The sequence below is a fragment of the Mobula birostris genome, chromosome 4 (genome assembly GCF_030028105.1).
Source record: "Mobula birostris isolate sMobBir1 chromosome 4, sMobBir1.hap1, whole genome shotgun sequence".
In the NCBI taxonomy this organism is placed as follows: Eukaryota; Metazoa; Chordata; class Chondrichthyes; order Myliobatiformes; family Myliobatidae; genus Mobula; species Mobula birostris.
This window is the reverse complement of record NC_092373.1, coordinates 35,859,452-35,874,702: the sequence shown is the minus strand read 5'-3', so window position 1 is coordinate 35,874,702 and position 15,251 is coordinate 35,859,452. Positions and strand designations below refer to the sequence as shown.

The 15,251-nt window shown below is 39.4% G+C and overlaps 1 protein-coding gene across 12 annotated transcripts in view; it reads right to left on the bottom strand.

The window, feature by feature from the left end:
• Positions 1-15,251, bottom strand: part of tnk2b (tyrosine kinase, non-receptor, 2b) — a 244,249-nt gene that overhangs the window by 122,565 nt on the left and 106,433 nt on the right. For 5 of the 12 annotated variants that reach the window (XM_072255148.1, XM_072255158.1, XM_072255160.1 and 2 more), the window contains exon 1: positions 9,387-9,752. The exons of 5 other annotated variants lie outside the window; for them this stretch is intronic. In XM_072255148.1, the coding sequence (XP_072111249.1) occupies positions 9,387-9,449 (63 nt within the window). In that variant the 5' untranslated portion in view covers positions 9,450-9,752. Of the gene's footprint in view, positions 1-8,317; positions 8,340-9,386; positions 9,753-15,251 lie in introns of those variants that run through there. 2 more of the 12 variants (XM_072255155.1, XM_072255153.1) reach the window with 2 other exon arrangements.

Here is a 15,251-nt window from a genome sequence, read left to right as displayed (position 1 = left end):
AGGAGGCTGCCTGGGAAGCACCGCACACAATAGATCAGTGGTCCCCAACCTCCGGGCCACGGACCAATATATTGCCACAAAGAACGCAGCGGTGCAGTGGAAGTTGGAACGCACCCAGCACATCTTTAAGAAAATAGCCTAATTAAACAAGTTAATTAATTAGGTGCCGGGCGGCACCTAATTAATTAGCTTGCTTATTTCAGTTTTTTTCTTAAAGATGTGCTGGGTGTGTTCCGGCTACCACTGCATTCTTCATGGCAATGTATCGGTCCGCGGCCCGGAGGTTGGGGACCATTGCAATAGATGATCCCAGCAGAATTACAGGTGAAGCGTTGCCTCACTTGGAAGGACTGTCTGAGGCCCTGAACGGAGGTGAGGGAGGAGGTGAATGGGCACCTTGGCCACTTGCAAGGATAAGTGTTGGCAGAGAGATTAATGGGAGGGATGAATGAACAAGGGAATCACCAAGGCAGCAATCCCTGCAGAAAGTAGAGAGGTAAAGACACGATGGCGGCAGGATCCATCTTGGAGATGGCAAAGTTGCAAAGGATGTGTTCAATGCAGAAGTTCATGGGGTGGTAGGCAAGGGCAAGGGGAACTCTAGAATTGTTAAGGTAGTGGGAAGAAGAGGTGAGCACAGAGAAGGAATCTGCTATCAGTCTTGAAGAAGGGTCTTGACCTGAAATGTCAACTGTTTATTCATTTCCAGATACTGCCTGACTTACTGAGCTGCTCCAGCATTGTGTGTGCATGTGCGTGTATGTGTGCAAACAAACATTGCCTAAACCACAGACTTGCTAGCCCCACAGTACCTGGACTTATTACTCAAGAGATGAAGTGCAAGACAATGGTTATGTTCATTAGGCTTGCTTCAAACAATACAACGCTGGCTAAGGCTACGTCTACACTACGCCAGATAATTTTGAAAACGCTGGTTTCGAGTATAAACGACAGGTGTACACATTAAGCGTTTTTCAAAATATCTCTGTCCACACTAACACAGATATTTGGGCGAATCTCCTCTACTGGACACGTGCAGGACACACAGAAAACAAGCGAAGAGGAAACCGTATACTTAGTGTGTGTTTGTCCAGTTACAGAGTAGAAACACTTAAAAGGAATTGCTCTTGGCTCTCGCGCAGGAGGACTTAAAACGAAAAAAAAACGAATACTGGAGCATATGGAGGCAACTGACAGAGTTCACAGACAGTATGACCCGACTGACGACGAACATTGAAAAACTGACTAACTCTGTTGCATTAATAAAGCACCTTGTTAAGTGTATAAAACAAGCCTGCATCAGTGTTATCTTGTATTTCCATACAATGTTACATTAGGCTGTTACACATCTATTGTCAGAAAAGTACTTGCATAAATAGGTAAACCACCTTCATACAAGCAAGGACAGAAAACAGGGCAAAGTGAGTATATTTATTTATTCAGTAAGCTATGGGTCAAAGTATTTGGTGAGTACATTTCTAACTCTTCTGGCTTCAGTCTCGTTGCCGTCTGTTCTGAAATTGTTAGGTTCTGCAGAGCGCAGAATCAAATATCGCTGTGATGATTGTACACTCTAGTACCAATTGTTTGCCGACAATAAAGTAGTAATAAGAAGAACAAGAAAAAGAAGAAGAAGAAGAAAACAATGAAATGCCGAGCTGCCGCCATCTGTTCTGGCACGTCATGACAGCGGTTTTAAAAAGCTCCGGTTACCCCACACACACTGCAACGGATATTAGGCGTTTGCAGATTTATTCACTCTGGAGACTGTTTCTGAAAATCTCCCTTTTCGGGGGATGAAAACGCCATTTTAGTGTTGGCAGAGAGTCAAAATGAAGAGAAAAAGCTTCGTTTTCAAAATTATCCGGCGTAGTGTGGACGCAGCCTAAGTTGTTGAGTACAAAGAAGTTTGCAGACCGGACTGATAAAATCACTTGGCATATCAAACAGCTGATTTGCTAATAGTTGGAAGATTGGTCTGTTCAGGGAATCAGCATTAATTGTAGATAGCTGGAAACTCTGTCCCCAGAAGCTTTTACACGTGTGAAAGATTTCTGAGAAAGTATTACATGTGTGAAGTCACCACGTGGCAAAGATACAGTATAAGTGTATCAGAATCAGGTTTATTATCACTGGCATGTGATGAGAAATTTGTTAACTTCACAGCAGCTTAATGCAATGCATAATCTAGCAGAGAGAGAAAAAATATTAATAAAATAAAAATAATATTAAGTAAATCAATTATATACATTGAATAGATTAAAAAACGTGCAAAAACAGAAATACTGTATAGTTAAAAAAGTGAGGTAGTGTCCAAAAATTAAATGTCCATTTAGGAATCGGATGGCAAGAGAGGAAGAAGCTGTTCCTGAATCGCTAAGTGCATGCCTTCAGGCTTCTGTACCTCATACCTGATGGCAACAGTGAGAAAAGGGCATGCCTGGATGCTGGACGTCCTTAATAATGGACACTGCCTTTCTGAGACACTGCTCCCTGAAGATGTCCTGGGTACCCAAGATGGACCTGACTAGATTTACAACCTTCTGCAGCTTCTTTCGGTCCTGTACTGTAGCACCGCCCCCCCCCCCCATACCAGACAGTGTTGCAGCCTGTCAGAATGCTCTCCACAGTACAACCACAGAAGTTTTTGAGTGTATTTGTTGACATGCCAAATCTCTTCAAACTCCAAATGAAGTATAGCCACTGCCTTGCGTTCTTTATCACTACATCAATATGTTGGAACCAGGTTAGATCCTCAGAGATCTTGACACCCAAGAACTTGAAGCTGCTCACTCTCTCCACTTCTGATCCCTCTATGCGGATTGGTATCTGTTCCTTCATCTTACTCTTCTGGAAGTCCACAATCAGCTCTTTCATCTTACTGACGCTGAGTGCCAGGTTGTTGCTGCGGCACCATTCCACTAGTTGGCATATCTCACTCCTATACACTCTCTCATCACCACCTGAGATTTACCAACAATGGTTGTATCGTCAGCAAATTTATAGATGGTATTTGAGCTATGCCTAGCCACACAGTCATGTGTATTTAGAGGGTAGAGCAGTGAGCTAAGCACACACCCCTGAGGCGCACCAGTGTTGATAGTCAGTGAACATTTCAAACTTTTTAGGAATGGTATCAGAACATCAAGGAAAATGACAGAAACACAGGGTGAACCAGAATTCATTCCTTTTCCTTTGATTCCTGAAATGGACAACTGGTTTGTCTGCATCTCATTGGTATGTCTTCTTAGCTTATAAGAAATACAACTGTTATGGAAATCCTTTTACGTTTTAGAAATGGTTTATAATTTGGAAGTCTTATAAGATAGAAATCCTCACAGCTTTCAACATGCTTTAAGAAGATTATTTGGATTTAAACATTATCATGAAAAATAAATGAACTGTATTTAAATTACTTTGTTAGCTGGAAGTATCTCCTCCTTGGTAAGAAGAAAGGACGCACCACTCAACAATGGGTACTGACAGCTAAACTCGCCGTGGCAAAGTGACTCCTCTTTGAAGATTGGGTAGCTACAGTATAACCTCCTTTTAGTGAGGATACCCGTAGCTATCTATATTGGATAGGGCTATAGGTCTTCATTCGAGTTCAGAACTTTGCAGTCAGCAAACCCCAATATCATCACAACAGACTGTATGGGGGATGTAAAGAGGTTTTTGGGAGAGTCTAGACAGGCCGAGTGACAGGTAAAATCATGTAAGTGGATGAAGACATGGAAAAATGACAGATCATTCATTTTAATAGAGAAAAAGGAAAGTTGTTTTTCCCCAAATGGTGAGAATTTGAAAACTGGTGTCTAGAGGGACCCAAGCAGAAAAATCACTAAAATTAGTATACAGGCTCAGCAAGCATTTAGGAAGATGAGCAATATGTTGCTAGGCTTTACAATTGAAGGAAAGGCCATTTAGTCTGCTCTGCCAACCATCTATACTAATAAAGGCATAGATGTACCAACTATCTATATCAACTTATCTGTACTAACTCCATGTTGCAGCTTAGTTGTGAAGTTTATTCATGACAAAGATGGAAGATATTAAGAAATATGGTACAAGAGCTACTATGTGCCATGATATTATTGAACTGTGGAACAGCCATGAGGGCCTAAATAACCTATGTCTGGTAATGATACAATGATGGAAATTGAAGCTAGAAGTTCTGGGGTTCAAGTGTCGACTCAACCACTACAGCAGACCAAATACAATTGGAGCCTCAAGAGTCATGATACTATAATATTGATTCACTTATCCCACAAAGGGATTTAGAAGCAACACACACAAAATGTTGGAGGAACTCTACAGGCCCAGCAGCATCTATGGAAAAGATACCTGCTGAAGGAGCTCGGCCTGAAACCTCAACTGTACACCCTGAGTTGGATGATCAGCCATGATCATACTGAATGGCGGTGCAGGCTCGAAGGGCCGAATGGCCTACTCCTGCACCTATTTTCTACGTTTTCTAAGTTCCTCCAGCATTCTGTGTGTGTTGCTTAGATTTCCAGCATCTGCAAATTTTCTCTTGTTTCTGAAGGGATTTAGAAGGCAGCATTTCCCCAAAATAATATTGATAAAACCTCTCCAAGGCTTTGAGGTGCCAGCCTTGAGCAGGCCATCTCTCTGAAGTGCACAGGAAGATAAAAATTATTGCTGCCAGGAAGAACATGATTTAAATCATAAACACAACAGATTCTACAAATGCTGACAAAGTTGGGTAACACACAACAGAGAACCCTAATCCTGTTACGATCACGGCAAGATGTGGTGAGTACAGATGTGCAGGAAAGAGAGGGGATTCAGGTGAATGCAGCATCGATCACATGGAAGGGAAACCTGCTCTTTGAAAAAAAAAGAAGAGGATGTCTCCGATGTTCTAGCACCTTATTTATCAGGCATTCTTAATCTGACTTCTGCCCCCTTCATTGCCAGTCCAGAACATCCTTGTCACAAAAATAAAGATGTGTAAAATAAATCCTTGGCAAGGGAAAATGAGACCAACGACAAACATATACAATTACTGGCATATCTATATGCAACTCTAGTGATGGCAGAAAAAGACAGAAAAGCAGGATCTTGGAACCAATCTGCTAATGAGACAAGCCAAAATTTCAGATCTGGCCATATTTCAATTACCTGCTACTTGGTCCAGTGAGCATTCTGCAGCACTAAACTCTCAAGTGCAGTGCAAATAGCAAAGGTTTGAAATCTTCACTTGGGCAGACTAGGAACATTCAGCATACAGGAAATGAAATGTTACATAAGTGGACGTGCACTGAAGAGGAAAAGAGGGTACTGAGTGAAAGAATGCACACACAAGAATCAGAGTACAGACTAAACTAGTCCCATGTCAAATATTTGCTTTCATAAACTAAATACTACCCTCAAATATGCCAACAAAAATCTGACTTATTTTCACCACAGTTTTGACTGCCCAAGAATTTACAAAAAAAACTTTACCTCCTTCTAAAAAAAATTAATAATGAGGTAACAGCTGCTCGGATATAAACTACATATTAGAGCTGACTCTCTCCACAAGCTCGTGCAGATCCATTGTGCCAGATTGACAAGATATAGAAAATACATCCACTGAGAATTAACACAATACTTGCAACAGCTGTGACCTCAACTAGAGACAGAATATTAGGGGAAAGCCAGCACAAGGACCTCTCCAACACAACAGACAATGTTAATGAATCACTCTAATGTTTTTTCCAAGAATATATGATCAATTTTAAGAGGGTTTTACAAATACTGATTCCAAAAAGTAAATTAAATCTATGTTAATTGTTACATTTACTACTTTCTACATTCTATGTTATCATAAAAACAATCACTGATAATAATGTGCCTAGTCCAGATCACATGAACCATTAGTATCACATATTAGAAGTTAAGACACAGCTCTGCTGATTTTTTGTTCCTTGATGCAATTACCAGGTTCTAAATGCAACCATCAAGTAAAAATAGTGCCCACTGGGATTCTACTGAGTGATACAGAAGCCGTTTCCACTCATACATGCAACAGATGAGTGGGAGTAGGTCATTCACCCTCTAGCTGCCTGAACAATCCCATGAGATCACGACTGAACTTAAACATTTATCCCACCTGATCATCTTTCTTTCTACTTAGTTAGCATCCTAATATCCTCCAAACCCCAGTTTGCCTCTTCCTGATCTCAGCTGTCCTCTCCTTTCAACCCTTCCATTTTCATTTGCCCATATTTCCCAGACTTCAGTCAACTAGCAATTGGCCTCTCATCTAATTTTGTCTGGCCAACTCATCCAGTCTCCTTCTCTTCCTTCCTCTTACTAGCAATCAATACTTCAGATGCAGCATCAAAAACAATTCAAGAGATGGCTAACAAAACTCTGCCAATATTCACGACCAAAAAAACCAACAACATAAAAGTACAGATGTCTCAAACTCAAAAAGACATTATAGTCTACAATTAAACAGTTTTCTATCCTTATTCTTTCCCACTTCACTAACTACCTCAAAAGCTAATTAGCTACGTGTGTATTTCCTCCTATCTGCAACACCTCCAACTCAGTTATTGAATTTCCTCCAGATTCTGTTTTGATCTAATCTATTTGCGTTGCTTTCAAATTCTTTCAGTCATTTACAACTCGCATTATCTGGACTTAGATGCCACTGTTGTTGTATTACACAACCATACTACTGCACTCATCTGCCAATAGTCTAAACGATTCCAAGAATAAGCTACAAATTTAGCTGGTACTGGAGTCAGAGAGCTTCACACCAATTGACAAGATCGTAATAAGCAATAAGAGGCAACCTTAATACAAGTGTGCCCTCGAGTTCTTCCATATCAATAACCATCAGAACATAGAACAGTAGAGCACAGCAAAAGGCAGTTCGACTCATTATGTCTGTGCCTAACATGATGCCAAATTAAACCATACTCATCTGGCTGCAAATAATCCACATACCTCCATTCCTCTGCATATTCATGTTCCTGGGAAAAAGACTACGTTTCTCAGAGAATGCTACAGAAAAAACAATCCAAGTTTGTCCAATCCCTCCTTACAGCTAACACTCTCTAATCCAGGCACCATCCTGGTACTCCTGTCCTGCACCCTTTCCAAAGCCTCCACATCCTTTCTGTAATATGGCAAGCAGTATTGCACACATTATTTCAAATGTTATACAAAGTTTTAAACGGCTGTAACACTTTACTTTTAAATTCCTGTCCTCAATGTTCTGACCAATGAAGGCAACCTGACATATTGCTTCCATAACAACCTTTGCATTTTTGCTGCTACTGTCAGGGCGCTATGGAATTGGATGCCAAGATCCCCTGTACATCAATGTTCCAAAGGGTCCTGCCATTTAATCTGTACTTTCCCCTTACATTTTACCTCTCAAGGTGCAACACCTCACATTCCATTTGCCATTGCTCCACCCAATCAGAGACTATGGCGATGCACAGAGTGGGAAAACCTCACCTGGCAGGTTTCCACTGGGCTATGGAACTTCACTCTGGTTAATTATTTTCAATATTATTTTCCTAATGAACAGCAGGAGAAAAGTTAACATTAAATATATTTCTTCCTGCCTACCACATTCCTTGTATCATTTTGTTACTGAAAGATAAAGGAGGGATAATTATTCTAAATTTGCAACTAAAGACTTGACTACTACCTTTCTGAATTTGAAATTTCTAGGCACATGGCTTGTGATATTTTTGCCCAACGTTACAAAATTATGGTTAACATGACTTCATTTTTACATATTTGCTGAGACAAATGAGTTTCCTTACTGTTATCATAGACAAAGATAATTTAGACCAGTAGACATTTGGAGAGCCAGCAAGGGAAGAATGATAAAATAGTTTTATGTAGTATTCTATTTCTTCAATATCACTTACAAGTTCTACTTGGAAAGAGTACATTTGAAGGCTGGGTGAGGACAGGATCAATCTTACTAAATGACTATTTACAAATGAAATAGTCAGCTGTTATTCTTTTGCACATCTACAGAATTAGCACTCTTATTTCAGATTTTTAATTTTCATTTTCTCTTTCTTAACTGAAACTATTCAACATACAATTTCAAAATATCAATGCTAAATACTCATTGCCAATTATATAATATGATCTCAGTAGTCCTCTCCCATTATATCCACTGCCCTATACTTAAGTCTGTTTACAAGAAGGGCAATTATGTATCAAAACAAAAATGTTGAAAATAATTATGTCAACTAACAATTATATACAAGGAAGGAGAACAATTTAATGTTCTGATCAATGATCATTTATTAAAGTCTGAAGAAATATTATTAACCTGGAAGATTAACTCTGTTTCACAGATGCTGCCTGATCATTTCAGCTTTTCCTGTTACAGTTGTAGATTTCCTGAATTTGCAGCTTTTTAATTTTAGTTGTGGATCAACTTGGGAAGATCTGACAAGAAAACAATATTTATTACTATTGCTAAAACATCTTTTATACTTGTATCTAAACTAATCACACAGTATATTTCGCACATACATGCAATGTTTGTGAAACCAAGGTGTTAAGTTATAAGTAACACCCACAAAAAGCTGCAGGAACTCAGCAGAGACCTTGGGCCAAAACGTCGACTGTTTACTCTTTTCCACAGATGCTGCCTGACCTGCTGAGTTCCTTCAGCATTTTGTGTATGTTGCTTTGGATTCCAAGCATCTGCAGATTTTCTTGTGGTGTTTGTTGAATTATTACTTGGGTGTTTATATTGTGAAAAACTGAAGTCGATGCTGGTGCAAAACAGCAGGCTACATTTGCAAAAACTGTAACCTGAATATGTTAAGCTACACACTTAGCTTTTGATTCATTCATATTTTAGAACCTGTGTATATCAATAGCCATAATCCACTGATGTATATAAATATGCAGATTCTAAATGATGATTTTAACTCTGAAGTTCATCTTTCTGATGAATATTGCTTTGTATTGCTCAGGAATTCCTCCTGCATGTTAGTCTGGTGATATGCTACAATGTCCTCAGGACAAAACTCCGTAGAACTTACAGGGACACTAGGCTGCAGGACCATCTGGGTCTTCCTCTTAATCACCCTGGCTGGCGCAAATGAAATGCAGAGCATTATTAATCACCCTGGCTAGCTCAAATGAAATGCAGAGCATTATTTTAAAGGCTACCATAACAAAGCGCAATTTAGCATATCTGGGATACTAAGAAGTTGATCTGTACACACTAGCGTTTTCCTTATGCAAGGTGCATGCGTAACAACAGTGATTTCTCTTTTCATAGCATTCATAGGCAGAGCAGCACATTAAATCTAGACAGATCAACATGACAGTTCTTTTAAAAGGAATCGTCTTTTAAAAAAGATCAACGCTACCGAGTAACTTACTTTATAAACATGAAAACGTGCCAGAAAAGGAATGGATCTCTTCAGCTTGTCAAAGCGACGCATGACTGTGTCGTGGTATTTCCCTTAATTTCTTAACTATCTAATTTAAAGCAAATCCAGTATTCCAAGTTATCCATTCCATTCTCCCTGGAGTAAAAGTTCCTCAGCTTCCTATGACATGGAACACTGCCGCATTTTCTCAGGGACACAATTTTACATCCCAACATTTTTCTTTTCCTTTAAATTATAATCGCCGAACTCACTTTGCATGCTCACTGATTGCAACTCAAGTGATTTCTTTTCCTGCCGATGGAATAAACAGCAGCTTTCTTCAATAACATTCGTCTCAAAGCTGTCATACACTATAGGAGTTGACTGTGTACTGAATAGTAAAACTGTGCTGTTCTGCTATTCAACTGCAACACAATTTGGACTGGAGCCAGGAGGTCAATATTAACTGGAGGATGGAGAGTTCATTTCCTGTGGGCCCCTCAGCTGATGGTTTAACAAGGCAATTCTCCACGCCTCCTCACATACCGCCAACGAAACCTCCCCCCCCCCCCGCTGCATCACCCTCCAACCAGTAGAGGAGCTCACAAGATAAAGCAGTGCTGCACTTCAATTCTGCATTTAAAGCCAGAGAACAGCAACCTGTATTTACATGTAATAGCCCACTGAAATCAGTCCAAAATGGAAAAACCCTCAGCTGGGAACAGTCTAGTACCCATTCAATTTGAAAAGGATGTTTTTAAAGATGACAATTGTTCTTTATCCTTTAAAAGGGCCAACTATCGAACATGTTATCACATTCACATTACGTTTTCAATGTAACGTACACTGAGCTGCGCATCTGTAAAGAAAGATCGGCTTACTTTAATAAAATAGAAGAGTTTTAAATGATTTACAACTTTCAGTAAGCACTTTCGACAGCACTGAGAACAGAGGAAAAGAAAGTGCCGTAAAGTGAAAGATGGAGCAACAGAACAGGCATCAAAAACGTGAAGCTGCTGATCTGCTAGCCACCCACCACTAAAAACAAACAAGAAAACTGCTCTGCTACTCTACCCGCGGGCACAAGGAGGAAAGCCCCGGAAGACTTCGAGAATGGGAGGAGTGGAAATTAAACGATAGGATCAGGAGCATGAAAAATAGACTTTGTGGGCAGCTTGTTAACAGTATACAATTGTAATATATAATTGTAATACAATTTCTATTACAAATTAAAACAATCCTTAAACTTGATAACACTACAGATCCCAAATCTAATTCTACTGCCGTTTTCGGAAGAATGGAGTAAAATTTTATTTAGAGCGAAATTCTAAAGTAATTACCTAACTATCTGAACACCAACAGCCTTGACTGGAGATAGCACAAATGCATGGTATTTAAGCATATTCTTCAAGTACATAAAATCTCAGGCAACTGCTTCTGGAAGGATTCAGAAATACTTGTGCTAAACACAGTTGCATCTTGCCTCGGTTTCAAGATGCTACTATTGTTATCTTCCAATAAAGAAGCTATTATACAGGTTTGACAATATAATTTACTTGCAAAATAAAAGTGAGGCATTCAGACTCTTTCAGAAAGTAATCAATGATACATAATAATAAAAGCACTTACCTGTGGCAAAACCAATGCACAAAAATGAATTTTTAAAAAGGCAGAGATCAAATCAGACATGGTGCAAGTACCACAGAAGTGGTATTTCTCAGACAATGCGTTGAATACACAATGAAGTCTTCATGGGAAAAGTTGTGAACAAGTGTGATGTGAGAATAAATAAAACCAGTTCACTAACACCCCCCCCCATTCACTGTTCCCCACTATTGTCCCTTCCATTTTATCTATATCAATTTGCATCATTTTCTCCTTTCTCTTACCTCATATTCTCCTCAATATTCAAATGTCTCTTCCCCCTCTTCTCAGCCATTAACATTCTCTGTCCTAATGCACAGAGAACTTGCAACAGGATAAGTGATGTAATGACACAAACAGAAATAATGAGCATCATCACATTATAGCAGAGAGCTGGCTGTAAGGTGACAATTTAGGTGAAGAAGAGGTACAGCGAAGGTCAGACATTACTGGTATATGCAGTAAAATGTCAAAACCATAACAGCGCAAAAATGGACCCTCTTGACCCACCTCAACCACACCACCATAATGCCTATCTATGCTAGTCCCATTTATCTGCATTAGATCCATATAACCTTATGTCTTTTCTTTTCAGGGCCTGTCCAAATGTCTTTTAAATGTTGTAATTATATCGGCCGCTACCACCTCCTTTAGCATCCTCTTCTGGATAACCTTATGTGGAAAGACTTGCCACTCAGAGCTCCAATAACTTTCTCCCCTCTCAGGGACTAACAACTGTAATAGTACAGGACCAATCCCAGTATTATGGTCACTCAGGTAAAGGAAATTTAATAAAAATAAAAATTGTTCATGCAGAATTTATGTGAAAATAAGTAAACAAAAAGATTTGTTTTTCAACTCCTGTTTCATGAAGGATGTGCAGATGACACAGCTTCACATTACAGAAAACTGCAATACACACCAACTAGGTCTTGAACCACCAACCCCTCAACCCCCTAGTAACATGAAGTTTGCCTGTATAACAAGAAAGGTATGTAATAATCAAGGACAAGTTTAATTCTCTTTCAGATTAGACAAATCGCCAGGAAAAAATCTGGCAAATTTATGAAGGCTGTCAAGTCCTCCAGGTCTGATGGTCAGCACCCGGGGTCTCAAAGGAAGCGGTTGTGTGTAATATAGTCTACCAAAATTCCCCAACTTCTGGCTTGGCCCCCAAGCATCACAAAATCACAAATGTAACACCACTATTTTAAAAAAGAGGGAGAAAGAAAGCATGAAATTATAGCCCACTACCCTAACATCTGTCCTTAGATCTGTGCTGGAATCTATTATTATGGGCAGGACATTTGGAAAATCATAAACTAATCAAGCAGAAGTCAATATGATTTATGAAATTTAAACATTTCAAAAAATTACTGTTGATCATTAACAATGAAACAGTCTTGATAAAGTGGAACCAGTATGATTTGTAGCACATTTGGATTTCCAGAAGGCACACAATAAAGTGATATACAAATTGTGCAACATAGTTAACTACAATATATGTTAGCACAGAGAAGAGCTAACTAACAGAAAAAAGGGTATTGGAATAAATGAATCATTTTTGAATCTACACAATTCATGAATTCACCGATGACAACATTGCTCTTGGTAGGAGCTCAGATTATGATGAAGAAAGTTACAAAGTGAGAAAGATCATCTGTTTGAGTGATGTTACAACAACAAACTGCCACTCAAAGCCAGCAAGAACAAGGAACTGATTGTGGGCTTCAGCAAGGGGAAGTCTGAACGCGCCCCAATCCTCACTGAAGGGTCAGTAGTAGAATGGGTGAGCAGTTTCAAGTGTCTGGGCGTCAACATCTCACAGGATCTAACCTAGCCCCAACAAATTGATGTAATCATGAAAGCGGCACATCCTGGCTCTACTTCATTAGGAGTTTGAGGAAATTTGGAATATCTCAAGAGACACTCAATATGTCCACAAATGTATGGTACAGAGAATTCTCACTGTTTGCATCAGAGCCTGGTATGGAGGCTCCAATGCACAGGATCACAAGAGGCTGCAGAACATTATAGACTTTAAGAGCTTCATTACAAGCACAACCCTCCCCAACATCAAGGACATATTCAAGAAGTGGTGCCTGAAGGGGCAGCATTCATCACCAAGAACTCTCACCATCCAGGATGTGCCCTCTTCTCACTACTACCATCAGGGAGGTGGTACAGGAGCCTGAAGACCCACAGTCAATGATTCAAGAACTTTTCTTCCCTCTGCCATCAGATTTCTGAATGGTCCATGAACTCATGAATACTACTTCATTACTCCTTTTGTTTTGTATTACTTATCTTTGTAATTGAGTAATTTTATATCTTTGCATTGTACTGCTGCTGCAAAATAACAATTTCACAGTGATAATAAATCAGCTTCTAATTCTGAATGCAGAATACAGTTTTGGTCTCTGTATCTAAGGAACGATGTGCTTGTATTGGTGACAGTGTAGCAAGGATCATTCCTCAAATGGATTTGATACAAAAGGCTGAGCACATTGAGCATATCTCATTAGAATGTAAAAAAAAATGACAGGTTATTTTCTGCAACATACAAGATGCTAAGGAAGACTGACGGTATGGATGCTGAGAGGATATTTTCCTTCATGAGGTTTCTAGAATGAGGGAGCAGTTTTAGAATAAGGATAATCTAAAAGCAGAAAATGCTGAAAATACTGTGTCGGGCAGGAAATATAGTACATAGCATGCATCTTGATTTGTAACTATCTCCAATTTCCTATTTTGTTTCAGATTTTCAGTCTCCGTAGTTTTATATATACTTCTTTTTAGAATAAGGAGTTGTTTGATATTCTCCCTGCCACTTCTCACTTCTGATTTCCAATTGTTCTTATTTCTCCCTCCATTCTTCCAGTTCCTCATCCAATCCATATATAATCATGTCTTTTTCCTATCTTAGACTTGGTTAATCATCTTTTACCTCAATCCTACAAGGAAATTAGAAATGTGTGCAATAAAGGAACAGCAGTTATAATGGGTGACTTCAATCTGCATATAGATTGGGTGAACCAAATTGGTAAAGGTGCTGAGGAAGAGGATTTCTTGGAATGTATGCGGTTTTTTGAACCAATATGTCGAGGAACCAACTAGAAAGCAGGCTATTCTAGACTGGGTATTGAGCAATGAGGAAGGGTTAATTAGCAATCTTGTTGTGAGAAACCCTTTGGGTAAGAGTGACCATAATATGGTGGAATTCTTCATTAAGATGGAGAGTGACATAGTTAATTCAGAAACAAAGGCTCTGAACTTAAAGAAGGGTAACTTTGAAGGTATGAGACGTGAATTAGCTAAGATAGACTGGCAAATGACACTTAAAGGGTTGACGGCAAGCATTTAAAGATCGCATGGATAAACTACAACAATTGTTCATCCCAGTTTGGCAAAAGAATAAATCAAGGAAGGTAGTGCACCCGTGGCTGACAAGGCAAATTAAGGATAGTATCAATTCCAAAGAAGAAGCATACAAATTAGCCAGAAAAAGTGGCTCACCTGAGGACTGGGAGAAATTCAGTGTTCAGCAGAGGAGGACAAAGGGCTTAATTAGGAAGGGGAAAAAAGATTATGAGAGAAAACTGGCCGGGAACATAAAAACTGACTGTAAAAGCTTTTATAGATATGTGAAAAGAAAAAGATTGGTTAAGACAAATATAGGTCCCCTACAGACAGAAACAGGTTAATTGATTATGGGGAGCAAGGGCATGGCAGACCAACTGAATAATTACTTTGGTTCTGTCTTCACTAAGGAGAACATAAATAATCTTCCGGAAATAGTAGGGGACAGAGGGTCCAGTGAGATGGAGGAACTGAGGGAAATACATGTTAGTAGGGAAGTGGTGTTAGGTAAATTGAAGGGATTAAAAGCAGATAAATCCCCAGAGCCAGATGGTCTGCATCCCAGAGTGCTCAAGGAAGTAGCCCAAGAAATAGTGGATGCATTAGTGATAATTTTTCAAAACTCTTTAGATTCTGGACTAGTTCCTGAGCATTGGAGGGCGGCTAATGTAACCCCACTTTTTAAAAAAAGAGGGAGAGAGAAACCGGGGAATTATAGACAGGTTAGCCTAACATCGGTGGTGGGGAAACTGCTGGAGTCAGTTATCAAAGATGTGATAACAGCACATTTGGAAAGCAGTGAAATCATCGGACAAAGTCAGCATGGATTTGTGAAAGGAAAATCATGTCTGACAAATCTCATAGAATTTT